Source organism: Polyodon spathula, chromosome 6, assembly GCF_017654505.1.
Source record: "Polyodon spathula isolate WHYD16114869_AA chromosome 6, ASM1765450v1, whole genome shotgun sequence".
Lineage (NCBI taxonomy): Eukaryota > Metazoa > Chordata > Actinopteri > Acipenseriformes > Polyodontidae > Polyodon > Polyodon spathula.
The window spans coordinates 8,709,416-8,728,499 of NC_054539.1; the positions used below are offsets into that span (position 1 = coordinate 8,709,416).

The 19,084-nt window shown below is 38.2% G+C and overlaps 1 protein-coding gene across 2 annotated transcripts in view; it reads right to left on the reverse strand.

Moving 5' to 3' along the window:
• Nucleotides 1–1,514: 1,514 nt before the first annotated feature.
• The window catches only part of klhdc3 (kelch domain containing 3), a 46,828-nt gene continuing 29,258 nt past the window's right edge, over nucleotides 1,515–19,084 (reverse strand). The window contains exons 10-12 of one of the 2 annotated variants that reach the window (XM_041251971.1): nucleotides 4,872–4,945; nucleotides 3,550–3,628; nucleotides 1,515–1,744 (exon numbers count right to left, since the gene is read on the reverse strand). In XM_041251971.1, the coding sequence (XP_041107905.1) occupies nucleotides 1,678–1,744; nucleotides 3,550–3,628; nucleotides 4,872–4,945 (220 nt within the window). In that variant the 3' untranslated portion in view covers nucleotides 1,515–1,677. The remainder of the gene's footprint in view (nucleotides 1,745–3,549; nucleotides 3,629–4,871; nucleotides 4,946–19,084) is intronic. The other variant, XM_041251972.1, reaches the window with a different exon arrangement.

A 19,084-nucleotide genomic window follows, 5' to 3' on the forward strand; every position in this document is an offset into this window, starting at 1 on the left:
TTATTGCTTTAAAAAGGTCACAGACCCTTTGAATATTGCTGTTCTGGTATAAAACTGCATGTGTATAACATGTAGAATAGTTTTAAATGAGACAGTTGCAGTAAATGGATTATGCTCACCCAGAACACAAGGATTCAGTTATTCACAGGTGGGTCGGAAAGCCAGATTAGTTTACAGGCTCATTGCTACCTCAACAGGCAAGTCATTTACCTTGATAACTACTGAAAGGCAAGAATGGCTGGTAAATCACAACTAAAGTAAAATCAACCAAAACACTCCTTTAAACAACTGTGTGAAACCTTGTCCATGAATCAGAAAACTAACTAAAAAGTACTAAAACCAAGCAAATTCACAAATGCATTTGAAGAATGCCCCATAACACAGTATAATATTTACAGTACACTGTGTTAACTCAATAGAAATCCAAAGTTTCCTGCTGTGGATTTCACATTCAGTATTAAACAATAGAAAAGAAGATTACTTGATGTACAGAATGTTACGCCCTAAAAGTGAATTACAGCAGGGCAATGTATAGGTTCAATGTAGCATTTGCATATAACCAGTAAGTAGGTGTATTCAAGGCAGATCTGTCCGAATTTTATGGAAACATGCATGTTCACAGTTTCATCTTGTGTAAATATCTGTTAACCCAGTTTTATGAATTACTACTGTAATTTACTACAGCACAAAAACAAAACCTTTTAATAAGCTCATATATTTCCTTAAAGAAAAAAAAAATCATGTTTTATTTGTCTGCATACTTCTTGCAAGTCTTGATTAAGTGAAATACTCAAGATCAATAACCACGGTAGACTGAATACTGCTGTTCCTTAAATGAACATGGAAGGCAACACACCCCACCTCAGAGTGTGCCTAGGGCTTCTGTACACAGCCCATGTACAGTATTCACTAAACTGTTACTATTCTGACACCAAAGAAATGATGCAAAGGGTTAGTGCAGGTGTGCTGATTAATAGCACCAAAACGTGCAAGAAAAAACAAAGAAAACCATGGCAATCACAAAAGATGCACGTTTTAGGTGTACTTTTTTTTTTTTTTTTTTTAATTACGATATTATTTATTTCAGTGTCTTCACAATCAAAATGCAATGTTCTCATCATTTACCTTGTTTCCTATGTATCTTGTCTGCAATCTATAGTTGTGTATGCTGGTCTATTGGATGAGTCAGTTACTCAAGTGGGTGACTTGTGCCTATTTCCAGAAACACTGAGGTTCAAAAACTCAATTTTGTCAGTTAATTCCCACGTAAATGAAATAAAACGAAACTAAACTTCAGCTCATTTTACGAGGTTGGGTTGAGAACACTTTTTGTTAGAACTTCAACACAACAGAATATATGAGAAGACACAAAGTCAGCTCAGTTTTGTTCAAAAAGCACTGTCATACTGAAATATTATCTTTTATATTAGACCACACTCCTTGCTTTTCATACAAACACACACACATATATATATATATATATATATATATATATATATATATATATATATATATATATATAGACACACACAAGCTAGAAATCAAACCTTGCTTTAAAAAAAAAAAAAAAAAAAAATTCAGCATGAACAGCAATTTTGCCATGAATACACCCCAAAGTCCACAAAAGTCCTCATGTGTTTCTTCTGGTTGGCGTATTGTTGCACAGGAGTTGCAGGATCAGCCGTGAGAAGAGAAGATTGGCCGGCTGATGTTACTGTTGGTTGTCATAGCTGTCAACTCCCACCTGAAACAACATAGAAAACAAAAAGGAATAACATCTATCGAAATAAAATTGCAGGGTCTCTTCCTGCAAGAAATTCCAACTACTCCCAGTGCAAAAAAAAAAAAAACTGAAACAGATTAACAAAAAACACACATAAAATACTGTATTTGCTTTAGAAAGGCTAACCTACAAAGAGTTTGGGATTTATATTTAATGTAATGTACTGGTAGCAGACTTTTTCTACAGGTGTTTGATCATATTGATTTTTGCCAACAGAGATAACCAAGGAAGACGGGCAGTCCCTGTTGCCGGGAGAGCGAATCAAATCCACAATATGTGCTGTTAAAAATCTTGCTGGAACGGCATTGGAATCTATGTACATGGCCAGTGGCAAAAACTGAAGATATGCAGGATATGCTAGGCCGTGTGGTGGATTAGACTAATGTTGCCCCACATCTTTTCACTCACTAACCTTGCAAAACACAAGTCAGCACCAAATACAACCTAGCAAAGACAGTTCTGAGAAGCCCAGGCCAGATGAAACCCTTTTCACATCTTTTTTGTGGGAATGTGAACCCTGTGTATCCCATCACTCCACTAACATTAGTGGTTGTTCTTCTGGCTGGGCAAAATCTATCTAGGGCTGTCTCCCTTGGAGTACCGGCACATTGTTCATGTTTTGCTTTGCATGCAGTGTAAAATGAATGCAACCTAGGAAGAGAAAGTAAAGTTTAAAGTAACAGCCAAATATGCAAATTGACAGAGGTAACGCTCAGATATGACTTGGACTTAACATAAACGTACCTGCATGGATATAAACCCACCCCTGCCTCTCCTTTTTAAAACTGGGTGGCCTTGTTATTGTTTTTGTGACGTAAAGCTATGTTGTATCCTGTAGTGTTGTCTGTTGTCTTTCTGGGCCTTGATAAACAATTCAAAAATTGGCACAGCAATTGAAAAACACAGCGGGGGGGGTGGGGTGGTGAGTAGCAACCACTTTTCTTGTTGAATAACTATCTGTGGTGGGTTAGACACATTGCCTGCCTCCTTGTCCACGTAACATTTCTGGAAAGCTTTAACACTAAGTTGCTGTAATCCGATAACCAGAAGCTGACTTGCTGACGGGGTCTAGTGGTGACCTGATGAGAGGTGAAAGGTCGGGGCTCAGATTGTTATCTATGGATCTGGTTTCAGATTCCCTCAAACTCACTGTGTGTACAGTGGCCCAGAGGACTGAGGGAGTGGGTGCCCCTTCAGACAGGTTAAGGAACGGTTAATAAGGGCGAGGGGGTTAATTGGACTCTGACCTCATGCTATGTCACAGCATCTAAAAGCTTCTTAAGGTTGAAAATACAGTTGACACCGTGTAAAATGTAGTTTTGGTTTTTGTCTTTTTCTAATTAAATTGACCCAATAAAAGTTCCACATGCAAGACATTTATGTATTTTTTTTTTTAGGTGAATTAAATAGGGATGTGCTTTTGGTATATTTTTTGAACATTTAAATGCTATGCAGGTGTCAGCGTTTAAACATTTAAACCTTATCTACATGCACACGATTTTTCATTTAAAATTTGAAAACAGTTTGTGTAAACTAGGAGTTCCAGAGGTTGCCCTGCCAAAACTTTGAAGAAACATGTATGTACTATAAAATGTAATGCATTTCGAGAGGAAACTTATCATAGTACAATTATGGACTCTGTGACAATGATATACAAATAAGGTTTCCATACATTACGTTAAGAAATTATCATTAAGCTATTTATTTTATGAGTATGGGATGACAAAGCAACATACCACACTTTTCTTCTGCAATAGTTTCCATACCTGATGTCATGAGGGAGGCAAGACTGATCCAGGCTATACTGAATGACTGCTAGTTTGCATAACGTCTTCAGACTGGGACCTAGAAAGACAAACAAGGACTTCAAACCGCCTTGACATACAGTGGACATACAGGGTTTAGACAGAAACTCCCTACATTTTTAACAATGCTCGTTTGCATTCATGCAAAACATTATTCAGCCTTGACACACCAAGGCGCAATAAACAAGATGAGTCTTCCACGGCTTTTTACAAACTGCCAGTGGTCACCAAGTCCCAAGTGCAGTTTTGTGGATGAGTGCAGAATACCGACAACGGCAAAATAAAAACACTGGTGTTTTAACACAGATTAAAAGGCATGTTTTAGTGGAACAATTTCCAGCTTATCAACATAAAATTTGCTATTTTCAGTTAGCAACCCACAGCAATGGATTTTGCTGAATTGCAGATGGACATTACTGCAACAGGACAGCCATTTGTAGTGACCCACCATGGTAGATTTTGTTTATACTTAAAACGATGCAGCATTTCTAATGGGGTGGGCAGAAAAAATGCATAATGTATTCAATGATGGGGTGATTTGTAAATATGCAGTGATTAGTTTCATGCCCCAATGTACATACCATTATGTTTGTCACAAAGGATTTACAACCTTATACTGCCCCAAACAGTTTTAGATACTACACTGGGTAGGATAAGGCTTTCTAAGGAGTGGCTGTTAATTGTATCCAGTTTAAAAGTCAACATTATAAATATTAATTATTTTTGAGATGTACAGCAATCACCATGTAGTCAGCCAGAACAAATCAATATTGCAACTTTGGGCCCATACCTGGTGAATCACACCTTTCAGACAACTGATCATATAAATGTGGCAGTCAGGCGCTGGGTTGAACTAGAAAACGTTTGCAGGAACTGTATTTCTTATAAATGTAAAAAAACAAAAAAAAAACAGAAGATTTGCAAGGATTACCTGCATACCTCTGTATGAGGGATAATTACTGAAAGTAAATCACAGCAACAAAAAACCTCAGTGCAATCATACAGAGTACGAGATCAATTCCCCCAAGCATGCATATTGAAACAAAGGTGTTTAAAAATGACTACAAACAGTCCCAGAAATGCAATTTGGACACAGACCGTCGCCTGTGTCTTGCTTACATTTAATCCATATATATTATATCTAAGGAGGATATCTATATATATATATATATATATATTTCACTTTCATTTTCCTGACGACACTGCTGTCTCGGCCCTTTCTATTAAGGGCAGATAATTAAAAAACAATATAAAAGAAAATTAAAAAAGGAGAATTCACATACTGAAGTCCAGGATGTAGAAGTCAGAATGATCCATGAGGTTAAATTCATCTCCCATTCCCTGTTCTGGACACGGGCTGAGGGGGGGGGGGGGGGGGGGGGGGGGGGGGAAAGAAAGAAAGAGAAATACTGTCATGTTTGCATTTCATAAAAGAAAGGAGAGATCGGCAAGGAACTAGAATTTCTTCTCAGGGTCCTTTTTGTCACTACCTTGTGCAATCTTAAGTGTTTCAAACTTTTCATGGTGATCACAGATTTCTATGAAATTTACCCATTATCAACTATATGTAGTTCCCTGTGAAAATTTGAATCGTGTAAATATACATATTTGTCATTTAAAAACTCAAACAGAAAACATTTGCCTTATAGACGCATTACCCGTTACACTGCATTTAGGAACCTGGCAGCTGCTGGTAAATGATTGATTGAACACTGTGTTCTGTAACCAGCTGCATCAAAGACAAAAAATACTGCTAAAGATCACTCTGTCCAGTAGAAAAAGGAGAAATTTCACATGTGTGTTATTTTTTCACATTTACTTCTGTTTATTTTGTTTGATAATTCACCGCTGGTGAAAAGATTGTCTTTAAAAAGGTGGACATAAAAGGAAATATTATACAATTTGGCATTTACTGTGTTTCAAGTAAGCATTTAAATATTTAGGAACATTTGTTGCATAACAACGCTAGAGAAAATTATCAATTTTAATGTGACAACACTATTTTTCTGCTTTAATAAATATGTTAAATATACAAAAAAATCAAAGTATCTTACGATTTTAAATAAATGTTAAAAAAAATACAGCCCTAGTAATAATGTTCAGACAGTTATAAAGATCATATCAGGTTGCATTCATAGGATTTTAGGGTACACCTAAGAAAACATTTGGCAGTACCAGCTTTTCTCCATACTGACCAAGCTCAGTGAGAGAAAAAAAAAAAAAAAACATTACAGTAAGTGAAAATATTTTTAGAAACATCAGTGTTATCTTAAAACTTGAGACAATCTTTCTGTTTAAATAGCCTTTTTTCACTAGTACCTTGAGCACTTAAAGAAAATATTTTAATGACACATTCACATGGACAAAATGAAAGTAAATGTCACAAAGCATGCCGATCAAAAACGGCAGCATTGTGCATTACTGAGGAGCACTCAAGCGTCAATTTGCATAAAATATTCCTTTCCAATGTTAAAAAGCCCCTGTCCTAAAAATGGCAATGCTCTAGATATAAAGCAGAATACATTTTACTATTGTGACGTCAAACTTCAGGGAAAAAAAGATTAGTCAATGAAAGGACATATAAAACAGAAACAGTATGGCATACAGTACGTCAAACATTTCTTATTTTAAATGAAGACCCAATTATTTATTTTTTTTATTTAAAAACAGAATAAAATAAAATAAAAACAACAACTTTTATGTCAGTAATATCTTCAGATGTATGTTTCCAGAATAAAAAAAAGTGAAGCTTGAGTCATTCTTGAACGTAACTGATGTTTACACATGCTGTGTCACCATCCTCTGTCTTTAAATGGCTCTGGCGCTACCAGCACGTTGATTTTTATAGCAGTTTGCAATCCTTAGTCTTTCTATTCTGGACAGCAGTTCATGCTGGGAGTGACGTGTCTTTCCAAGTGGATGGGTGACATCAGCAGAGGTGACTTTAGACACTTAAAAACAAAAAGGCCTCCAAACAAAGTTTTTACTCAGTGAAACAGACGATACACATCCTTCCTTAAACAAAAAAGTAGGGCTGCAAGACTATTTTTGATTGAAAACCCTATTATTCTTACAGGTAAGTCATATACGTGGAATAAAATGTTCACATGTACTTTAAAAATATGTTATATAAAACAGTAAACCGTGTTTTCATAATAAAAATAAACAAAAAAAAAAACACATTAAGTACACGTAATTGCTGCTTGCGATATACTGTATACAGTAAGCTTGCATTGCAGCAGTACCAGCTGCAGTGGACTAAGGCAAAACAAAGCTGTATTTAACAGTCACTGTTCCAAGCAGGTTATCAGTCACACTACTACTACCACCACTACCACTATCGGAAACAAGTAACCACGGCCCCTACATTTCCATAAAGACTGACAGAGAAGAGTCTGCACCTGGTTTAACCAGCCAGCCAGGAAGATCCGCAGACGAAAGGTGCGCCAGGCTAAAGCCCGCCAAATTGCCCTCTTGTAATGTATACAAGGGACTCCGGTATTCAGCTGAACTTTTTATTTGTCTGTCTCGCTCACAAATCAGCTTGCTACTGCTTCCCACCGCCATGACACACACAATAATCTAACTCTACCAGCCTAATGTCCTATACCCTTACGCTGGCTGCAGGTGGCAGTAAACTCCATCCCTCTTTTTTTTTTTTTTTTTTTTTTAGATTTAACACTTTAAACGGACAAGGATTTGCCTGACTGCTGGGTCGAGGTTCTGCCTGTTCAGAATGGCCATCAGTCCCATTTTGCCCTTCAGCACAATCGTCTCCCTCTGATCTGTCTCATAGATCTGTTATCTGAGAGTTTCGTCCACTGAACCGTTGGATGTCAAGCCACTTTTTAACCTGAGACATATTCCTTTTAAACTGTCTCCCCCTGTTTTCCAGAGTGGCACAGTTCCCATGTTTCTTGACGATCAGGTACGGTTGCGGAGCAAATGTGGTAGACAGCTTGTTGACGACTTGGAACTGCCTCCCGAAATCCGTCTGCATATCATTTCCCTGCCATCTTCTGGTTAAAATCGGACTGTCTATGAGCAGTGTCTGCGGCAGAGTGGGTGTGTGATGTAGACAACTGTGGCACTTTAGTTCACAGCTGGCGATTAAACAGAAGTTCGACTGGACTCTTTAGTGGCAGTATGGCGTCACACGTCTATGGTTAGTGCCGTGGCATTTCAAATACTTACTGGATACAAACTGTGATATCAGTAACCATGGTCTCTGGTAAACAATGTGACGCAAGCATGTGTGGGAGACTGTCAATAACAGCTATTGCTGTGATTTGTCGCAGAATTCCAACGTACACCAAACGGGAATAATAATCCACAGTAACTAATAGGTACTCTCCTGTAGGAAACAGTCCACATAAATCGACGCCTGCAGTCTCTCACGGCTTGCTGTGCACGTCTGTTTGAACTACTGGTTCAGGTCTTGACGGTTCTCCAACAAGCTGACAAGCATGACATGCTTTGAGCTGTTTCACTTCCCTGTCAATACCAGGCCACCACACTTTCTCTCTCAATCACTAATTTGTTTTCACGATGCCCTGATGACCCTTGTGAGCAAGCAAGAGTGTCCAGAGCCATAACACTAAGTGACCTAATACTGATAGCTCGTTTCGAATGGCTTGAAATGGAGACTCACAATTACTCAATTTGCCTGTTCTGATGCAGTTCTTCAGGGTGGCAACATGCTATCAGCAGCAGATGCTTCTTCAACTTAATGTAGGGTGAAAGCATGTAGGACTGTACTGCGAGCTACAAAGTAAATGTACTCCTCACCTGGATTTGTGATTACTGGCAGGTTGAGTGTCAGCCTTGACAATGAATCAGCAGCATTCTCTGCCCCAGGTTTGTACTTGTGAACTGTGAACCGGTATGGTTACAGACGCAAAGCCCATCTCTCTAGTCTTGCTGGCGGCTTTGATTTTGGGGATAAATGGTTTCCAGAGGGTTGTGGTCAGTGATCATTACAAAATCTAATCCATACATTTTGTGAGAAACATCGTTCCACATCAATGTTCTAGTGGCATAAACTTAGGATGGCACTGAGACCCACCGGACTGGCATCTACAATGATAAAAGTCTTCGCCCCCTGCTTAATATAAGGCATAGTACTAGAACACATTAACCTGTTCATTAGTTCTTCAAATGCTGCTTCCTGCTCCTCATCCCAAACCAATCTGCTGTTTGCTTTGGTAAGTCATCGCAAAGGCTCCCACACTGTAGCTAAGTCAGGAATAAGCTGGCCACAATAGTTGACAAGACCAAGAAAACTTTGCACCTCAGCAGCTGTTTGTGGTCTGCATGTGGACAGAACGTGGCCCATGAATTCCATCTCACCGATTCTAAAAATCACATTTCACACTGTTTACTGTCAATCCTCTTGCTTGTAGCCTTTGTAGTACTTGATGTACACAATCGTCATGCTCTTCTCTAGTTTTCCCATAAACAACGTCATCCAACATGAACACCCTGGATTCCTTGCAGCACCTGTCTGATGATGTGCTGGCAAGTCTCAGGTGCTGATGAAATGTCCAACATCAATCTTTTATATCTGTATAAGCCTTTAAGGGTTACAAACGTATTCATACAGCGTGACAAACTCCAATTCAATCTGTGGATAGCCCCATTTTAGGTCTAACTTTGTGAACACTTCGGCCCCAGTCATGTCTTCAAAAATGTCGTCTATTGTAGGAATCTGGTGCCTTTCGTGAATCCCTGCTTCATTCACAAGATGCAGATCGACACAGATACGGACGTCTCCATTTTTCTTTGGCATGAATACCAATGGAGAGACCCATGAGGTAGGTTCTTCAACCTTTTCAAACCACGTCCATGTCTTCCAGTTGCTGTAGTTTCTCTTCAACAGCCTTGCAAACGCTGAACCTACAACCGGCAAATAGCCTATGCCACAGGACTGACACTGGGGTATATGTACACACAATCCTTCAAAACATCTTTTATACTTCTTTTGGAGCTGAGTGTGGAAATCAGTTGATTTAGTGTGGTGTATTGTGTTGATGCTGACTTTAGGTCCTATATGTAGAACTCTTAGCGCTGTGACAGTGTGTTTTCCTATCAGTGGCACTTGGGCTTCTCCTACAACCAAAATGTTGGCATTGACAACACCTGACACGCCAGGGACCTGCATTGCTGCATTAAAGGAGCCAGTGACTGCTAATGGTTGTTTAGAACCATATGCGTATAATTCCTTTGAAGTATATTGCTGCTGGCCCCTGAATCAATGAGCATCATGACAGGTTACCCTTCAATTTGCATTCCTCCATCTGCTGTCACACTGGACAATGTAAATACATATTAATCTTCAGAATCAGGAGAACGTTTGGACATCATTGGTTTATTTGCAACAAAATTTGCTTTAGCTTTCGTTAGCTAAATGTCCTTCTTTACCACTCTGCCGACACTCTTTTCCTTTCGTAATGGTACATGGTTTGCCTATGTGGCCTCTCCTGCCGCAGCGGTAACAACTCACGTCACTTGACCCGCCTGTCCGTTTCTCCTTACTGTATCTATTCTGGCTGCTGTGTGCTGTGCCTGGTTTTACTTTCGGTTTCTAGTCATTCTTTCGCGGCCTTGATTCTACTGCGTTAAGACAGTTTCTCCATTTTAGCAGCTTGTTGATCTGCTGATTCCATTGCTCTGGCAATGTCTTGCAAGCTTTTAAGCATCAGGTTCCTCTTGTGCAGTAACTGTCTTCCGAGTGCATCTGAATTACATTTATCAATGATGTGATCACGTAGCGCTCTAAATTCACATGAGCGGCTAAATTGTTTTAATCTGCTTACAAACGCATCAAATCGATTCACTCGGCTCTTGGCACGCTTGCCGAAACAAATGTCTTTCGTAAGGAATGTTTCCATTAGGTTTGCTACTATTCAATTTTTTTTTTGCCAAATCGACGATTAATATCGATGTTTATTGTAGAATGAATTTACTAATGCAGAGGTCACAGTGGTCTGACAATGAAGACAGTGTGTTCTTAGCTGATAACATGACTTCTCTCTGCAAGAGAGTGGTTCAGCTATCCACTACTGAGTATTATCTGGTAGCATCTGTTTCCTGTTTAAATCTGTGCAAGATTCTCTAAATTAACACCTGCTACACTTAGGGAAAGTGAAGGGCATGGAGAAAATTAACCAAATCTTTAAAAAGAAAAAAAGAAAGTTCCAGCTCCTCCATGGCAAGAAGAAAACTTTCATGCCTAGTGTAGACATTTGTGTCAATTTCTCCCCTGCCCCCAATGAACACAATGTACACAAAGGTGTCAAATGTACTTCCCAAAGCTCTAACTATATAACAGCATGCCTCTCTCTAATGGACTGGAAACCAAAGAGCTGGGGATCAATATGTCCCATATTTTCAATCCAACTAGTACATCATCCATACCCTGCCAAAATTAAAGACATCAGTACCATGAAAAATAAACTACAGCACCATGACCTATATCTATAATATGCACAAGGAGAAATGTCTTGAACTCAAGAGAGACGGAAAGATGCCTCCATATAACATAAAATTATGATACACTCAATAACATGCAAAAGAATATCCTTAGCAAGTCACATACACATTACATAAACTGTTACCTAGTTGTACATGTGCGACATGTACGCCCTCTTGTTCATCTCCAGTAGAGAGAATATGCTGTATCAAAATAAGTTTCTAAAACCTAGATTTTAACATGATAGCAGGCGGAGATCACCTCTAGCATTCAACCCCTTATTTATCCTTATTATCCTTTGCGGGATAGCAATAACAATAATCACACCGCTAATTTCTCAGGGTGTTTACTGTCCCTGACTTTATCACCACATAAAATTACCATGTGGTCGAACTATGTGGTCCATTTTTTGGTCACATGTATATTACAGCAACATGTGGAAAAGTGAAGTCTTAAATAAACATGCAATAGTATAGGATAATAGAAAGCTTCTAGGTCAACTATAACAGAATAATAAAAGAGAGGTCAGAGCCATAAGACTGAAGGTTTCACACTTTAAAAAGGTGACTAACCAGAGCTATTTTAATAATTAGCAATACAGTTGTTTACTGTAAACATATTCAGTGCTGTTTTTAGAAGCCAAACAGATAATGGTTAGTTTAATCTCAAGCTCTGAATGCAAATGACAGTAGAGAAAAGCTTTAAGTGATGAGGACTTTTCATTATTGATCTGAAGCACCCGAGGTTTACCATGGCAACACTCCAGTCGATACAAATTTGTGATAAAGGGCAATACCTCTTAAATCAGTCCCCAATCTGTACTAAATAGCCTGTAAATGTACCTCAACCTACTGTCTCATTAACAATTCTGATATGTTTGATGGTACATTCAGTACAAATCGTTACTATTAACAAAACCACAGATTGACAATAACCATTATGTTTTAGGAGCCTAAGTGAAACACACAGCCGAATGACAATTGCAGTACAAGTAGGATTTGAAGTAATTGTCTTATTATTACCCGTGTGTGTCTCAAACATTTTTCCAGCCTTGGTTTCTCCATTTTACTAATTTTCTTTCACTGCTGTTATCAGCATAACATTTGTTTATTTCTGATTTTTTAAACCAAAAGGATCTGTAGAAATGAGGTGGCCATTTTAGCATGGTAAAGCACCCTACACTTTATTCTCTTCAATTTTAAATAACCTGCTTGCCTGACAGCCATGCGTTTTACAAGTCTCTTCCAATAGGTTGCACTTGTGAGGAATAGTCTCTTGCTTGCTCTGTTACAGCATCAATTAATTTAAACAAGATGTCATGGAATTCTATAAATTGTAAGATAGTTACTGGTCATGAAAAACTGTCCCTCTCAAGCCCTAGACTTTTTCCAGGATGTTGTAGGGATTTAACATTACTAATCTTACCTAAACAAACAAACCAGAAGTAAAGCACACCTCTGAACAGAGAAGCACGACCGGAGGGGTCCAGGGCCCCAGCTGGGGAACTCATTACATGCACAGCTAACCAGGAGGTCAAGCACCAGGGACTGAGGTGGAATCTTTATCAGCTTTTACTTGCTACAGAAGAGAAATTTTGTTTATACCCAAGGAGGAGGGTTAAAAATTAAGCTAGAAATTGAACGTGCAAGTATGCCTCAACCATTCTTCAGTATTCCCTTTTAAGTGTTTGTAATTCAATGACCTTTTATTGCAAGAAACCTCTCCTGAAGATGTGTCTACATTGGCCCAAACCGTTTCAAAACATCAATGCTTATAAGCAAATAAAGGAAAATCCTGTAACCCAGTGTACTGATTTTGGAACAGTAGACACAGACAAGCACGTGTGTAAAAAATATTGTAAGAAGCCAAACTGCTAACATCATCATGCTTATTAAATGTACATAGTGTTGATAATGTGTATAGTTTCTGCATTTGATAAAAGCACTACACTGCAGCAATACAGAAATTTGTAAGAAAAAGCATTCACTGAATTCAACTGCATGCTTTTATATTTTTCTTTTTTGTAAAGTAACGTACTATAGGTACCCCTTCAGTCAAACCATTATTTAAAGTAGCAACACAACTTTTGATATGAACCTGTCAGTATTCATTGCTTAATAGCACATTGAAATATGAATGCAGACCAAAAGTCTTGAAAGAGCTTACCGTACAGAGCTGTGCTCTGTAGTACTGTTTACCAAATCCCCCATCAGCACAGTGTCTAGAGAGTGATTAATCATAGAAGGTAAGGTTTGTTAAAATCCAGCACCTGTCTGCAACAGCTCCCATCTGGTCTGGAAAAGGATACCAAAATGTACACTACAGAAATGGATACTTCCATACATTAGGAGGAATATCTTATAACCAGGGACATTGTATGTACAAAAGAAAGACCAATAAAGCAACAACATAATTCGCAAAGATCTGCCAACTGATGATAAAGTCTTACAACCTGACAAAGAATTGTACTTCATCATTAACTGGTATTATTATCACTCGGGTATTCCTGAAGACTGCATTCAATTATCCATTTCCACAAGGAGAGTTTCTACATCTGGCCAATGTCAAAAACTGACCAGCTGAGTTTACATATTCTCCAAGTGGACAAGTTGTTTTATAGAAGCTGACTTTAAATCACTAAGGCAAAAAGTAGACAAATCAAAATATTCAGAATTTGTATTCTCATTAAAAAAAATGTAAAGCACAATTATTTGTGAAAAGAGCAGAAGAGTTCAGAAATGCTGATCAATACAAAAATGGACTATTAAGAAACTAAATCTAGCAAAATGGCAAGCGATTATATGTGTGAAAACCCTGGGATTAGCTCAGTTGACTGAAATGTGATAAAACAAGCAATTTCTCTCACTGATCGGCTAACAATCATTAGGTGTGAGTTGGCCTTTATCCTACCAATTGGTCACGCTGGGAATAAGCGAAAGATCCTTGACCCACTGAAGACTCTGAAGAAGAGATACTTTGGGTAAGGGCCCGAGTCACAGTCTGTTATAAAAATACTCCTTGCTTTTAAACACAACACACTGTATAAGGGTGTCTAATTGGGGCTTCCAAATGAGGGTGTTTTCCTTAAAGTTCACCCTTATGCCTCTCTTGGGGCAACATACTTGTGAAGTCTTCGAGAACTGCTGTATAGGGTTACAGTAAACTTCAAAAGTCAGTAAACATGCTTGTGAAGTTATACTGTGTACATACATTCTTGCGTTACAATACAACACCACCACCACCACCAAGTGCAATTAAAGGAGTAACAAGTAAGGCTTTACAACTGCTTATTAGCATTAGCAACATTATCACCACTGTTCCCTTTTCCCTTTAAGTTAGATGGCCTATTGATTCTTCGGTTGCTTTTTATACTTTAAAATTAGTAATATCCAGATATTTCAGTTAGTTATATATAAACACTAAATTGTTTTCTTGTACCTAACCCTGAGCTGTATGTCAATTTATGTATAATATGTGACCTACAGCACAGGAAATTACTACATACCAGGAAGCAACAGTATATTTCTCCGATTTACACCACGTTCAGTGATATACCGGATATACCGGGGGAGTGCATACTCCCCCCCCCCCCCAGAGAGAGAAAAAAAAAAGAAAAAAGAAAAAACAAACCCAAAAGAAACATGATTCTCTTATTTGTTGTAGTTTATAAATCTGATATTTTCATACAATCCCCCCTCCCCATCCTCTGTTCAATTGTGACAGTGGAGGAGATGACACGATACTTACCTTATAGATTACATAACACAAAGCCCAAGCGGAAATTAAATTAATGTTCATGCTTAATGTTATAAGGGTACTGCATAAAGCTTCACATCATGTTGTCTCGAAAGGTAGTGCTTTAACACAGCTTACACTACTTAATAGGAATGTACTGCCTAACACAGCAAAAAAAAAAGACAATCATTTCATGATAAAGTACATCAGATAGGTACTGTAGACTTGTTTGCCTTCTTTCCCCCTGTGTACTTGAAGTCATATCCCATCACCTTGTCTTGCATATCAGCAGTGCATCACACAAAACAGCCTGTTACACCCCTTGTCAGAGGGGTCAGTCAAGTTTATCTAATGGGGTCTCTCTGTTGAGGGTGTTGTATCACAAATCATATGTGAGACAGTTTTACCTGCAATGCATGCAAGACAGCTATTTAGTAAAAAGTGCAATTAATGCTTCTATCCTGACAGTAATGGTAAACATGTCAATATGCCTATTAGCAGCCACACTTACCACAAACAATGTCCTCCCATCTATTCGATTGAAAATCACTGTTAGCAGTCATATTTAATTTTTTAGCTGTCATTATTTATGTTTATCTTGGTTTCCTCTTTCTTGGCCATTTGCATGACATAGTAATGTACAGTAGGAGCAGCTAGTTCCAAGACTATGGATATTCTACCTTCCACACTACTGTTCTCCTCCCTCACAGTAAGTTAAGTCAGATATGTTTAAGAGTGTTAATGATAAAAATGCTTGAAGAAACAGGAACTGCTGTTAGATGAGGAGTATGCCCCCATCAATCGACTTCACTGTTAAAATAAACACTGTAGTTATCTCCCCTTCCATTTCTGCACTGTGCTGACCCCTCCAGCTCTCAATGTATTATTTCTTCATGAGTTTTATCTTCAGAGAATTTTTTATCTGTGTCCCTTCCTTTCCCTATTTCCTGAAGACCTCTAGCCCTCCGAGAGCTTGGGCAGTAAGGAACTCTTCACGTACAATAACTTCCTGAAAAGCAGCTTATCTGGTGAACCAGACGCATGCTGCACCTGATAGTCCCAACACATGCTCATACTCTTGCTAGTCTACATTTCATCTTCCATTTCAAACTCAGCCACGTCCCCATTAGCCTACTTCTGGACCATCCAAACATAGTCTTCAAGCTCAAGTAAAATACAGTAACATATAAAATGAACAAGTATTATGCATCTTATCATGTATTTTAACACATACACATCAATTGTTTTTTGTGTTCATTCCAACACATGCTGACAATTTGCATCCTTATCAAGGCATTGCTTTTGATATGCATGTTTAACATGACATGCTATGCAAAACTAAACTTAAAAAGGTCCTTAATTCAGTTAAATTATCAATGTCATCTTCTAGGTAGCATCAAGTAGTTCAATATCTATTTGAAAACAAACAAAACTTTAGTATCTCTGATTTATACAGGAAACACAGGCTGTTAAACAAGTCCCCTGTGACCATCCTCACACTGCAGGCTAGCACCATGGGGCAATGGAAAAATAATACACTTCCTGCAAAAACACACCAGTCCAGTTCTTAACATGGCTTCCAAGGTCAGCGAGGAAATGGAAACTAAAAAGCACTGGATGTAAAACAGGACCTTTTTCATGGAGCACCCCCATACTAAGAAAGGTAATTAACCAAGAGACAATTCTGTACAAATTGACCATTTAAATAACAAAAAAGTGTCTATATGAAGGATCATGTATGTGGACATGTATGGTCAAATTATATATTTAAAGAAATAAGGTTTTGTAGATTAAAAAAAAGGAATAGTGTTTTATTAAATTACAAACCATACTTTACACAAATCTGTGTCACTACTGAAACAATCTTCAAAAACATAAAAAAATAAAGAACACGGTTAACGAATATATTATGGATAGGAAATGTATATACATTGTTGATTCCGTCTGCCTGCCTGTTTATATAGCCTTCACAAGCGATGTACATTTGGCTGGATAATGCATGAGTGGGAAACCCTGTTCTAAAAATAAATACTGTACAGGGCTGCTCGCTCTGTTACAGATGCCTAACCAAACAAGTCAATAAATTATGCTATAAAAATCACCATGTTTTCCTTTTATTCCTAAATTACATTTTCTTACTGCACATCCCTTAAATTGGGACATCAACTTAAATGACAGGCCATTTTTAAGGGAAAATGGAAGATTCTCGAAAAGCCAGACCTCTTCTGTGGGAAGTTAACTAATCACGCAACATAAGCCGATTCGAAGTTCTACCACAGAGGAACATGAACGCAAGCTCTCCGCTAATGTCTAGGGTTGAAATATAACATTTAAGTATAAAATAAACATTTTTATACAGTTCTGCACTTTGTGCCTCCACCCTTCCAACCTCCTCATTAACATCATAATACCTTTTCAAGAACACCTGGTTTAAGGAACTGAGTTCTTGAACTGATAATTGTTTGATATGTCCCTTTGTAATAATATAAATGTTGTAGTCGTTTTGTAAAACCAAACTAAACTTAACAAGACATTTTAAAACTGTTACTTGTATACTGCATTACTGTTTAATTGTTTTAATTAAATTACAATTTAATTAAATTATCTAACATTTATAAAATGGGGATCTTTTACCATGAGACACAGAACTCACAAAAAAAACCCCACAAACAATCTACTCCACTTGCTGTACATACAGACACACGTTTTTATCCAAGGATATCAAGCACTTCAAAAGCCCTTGGAAGCTTGTTTAAAGTGGTTATTGGGGAAAAAAATAAGGGGGAGGATGGTGCACTTCTAAGATAACTTAAAGCTTGCTCCCTTGTGTGTGTTGAATACTCTCTTATTTGCTTATCACCAGCTGTCCCAGGTCCGCTGTGCCACGTGCAAGATGCCCCATATCCTGTTGGGGTCACCTCCAATGTTTGACAAGTAAATCTGCAGCTCCGAGGGGGCCCTGCGCAAACTAATGGAAACTTCTGCCATCTCCACTGTGACAAGAGCTAAAAAACGTACAAATAATCCTGATGGATCACATTTCGCAAGTGTGTGTCGTTGCTTGATCTTACATGGATATCTCCTCAAAAACACGGTCCTCAGAATGAATAAACAGTGATATTGATAAACAGAGCTAACACGGAAGACAAAATAAGTAACCCTATATTATTAGTCTGCACTACCCTCAGTTCCTGATTAAAAGTACAAGATAAACAAATAGTACAGAGTACAGGTATTAGAGGTTGTTTTACTGCTGGTTAATGTAATGTGTAGCAGGGTTTAGTCTACATTCCAAATGTCAAGGTTAATCCCCGGATGTCAACCAGAGGGTTCACGCTGATCTTTCTGGCTGGACAACAAATAAGGTTGCCATCCTAGGGTTAATAAAACACATGAATCAAATGGCAAAACATACTATATGTATCTCTGGATATTCAAACTGTTAAAACTTTTACTCTAAGCTTTTCAATAAAACTACCCAAATAAAATTATTTGATTCTGATAAACTCACATCTGAGGCACGTATTTTTTAATCCTAGTTTGCCATTGCCTGTTTTGTTCTTGACATCTGTGTATTTCTTTGTCGGCAGCATGCACTTCATTGATCCAGACACTGCACCAAAAATTACAAAAAAGCATTTCAACATTGGTGCGCTCTCAACACCACAAACAAATTGTTTGGTTCTCAACTCTGAACAATATCAGTGAAAACTCATAATAAGCAAATTGGTTTAGTCGAAATGCTAGGACTGAAAATCGGCTGGAATCAGTGTAACAAGCAATCAACCAATGCAGGCTACATGAATTGTGAATAAAAATCATATCGTTTAGGAGTTTGGAGAACCCAGGTGCCTTCTGCACCCACCATCACAATTGCCTAGTTGGCACCTGTGCTGGCAGCCTCCAAGAGCAGCTCAGGATTGGATGGGCATGGTCAGTCTCTCACCAACTCAGAGGGAGGGGGTGGGAGTACCTGCAGCAAGGCAAACACTCTGTGGTAGGGCAGACTGAGGAAGCTTGCATTACAAGATTTGTATCTGTATTCGGTGGTTAAGGATCATCAATCTTGTGACACCAATTCAGCACCTTTCACAAGCAATGAAAAGAAAAAAGGAAACAGTAAGTAAAGTTACAGGAAAAAAACAACTTTTAAACCCTGAAGGGCAATTATCATTTAGGCGGCTATAACAGTCTGACCTGTAAAAAAAACAAAAAAACCCCCAAAAAACAAAAAAAGTTCATTCTTAAAAGGAGAGAACTTGTTCCTTAAGGGATCTATCAAATCTTATG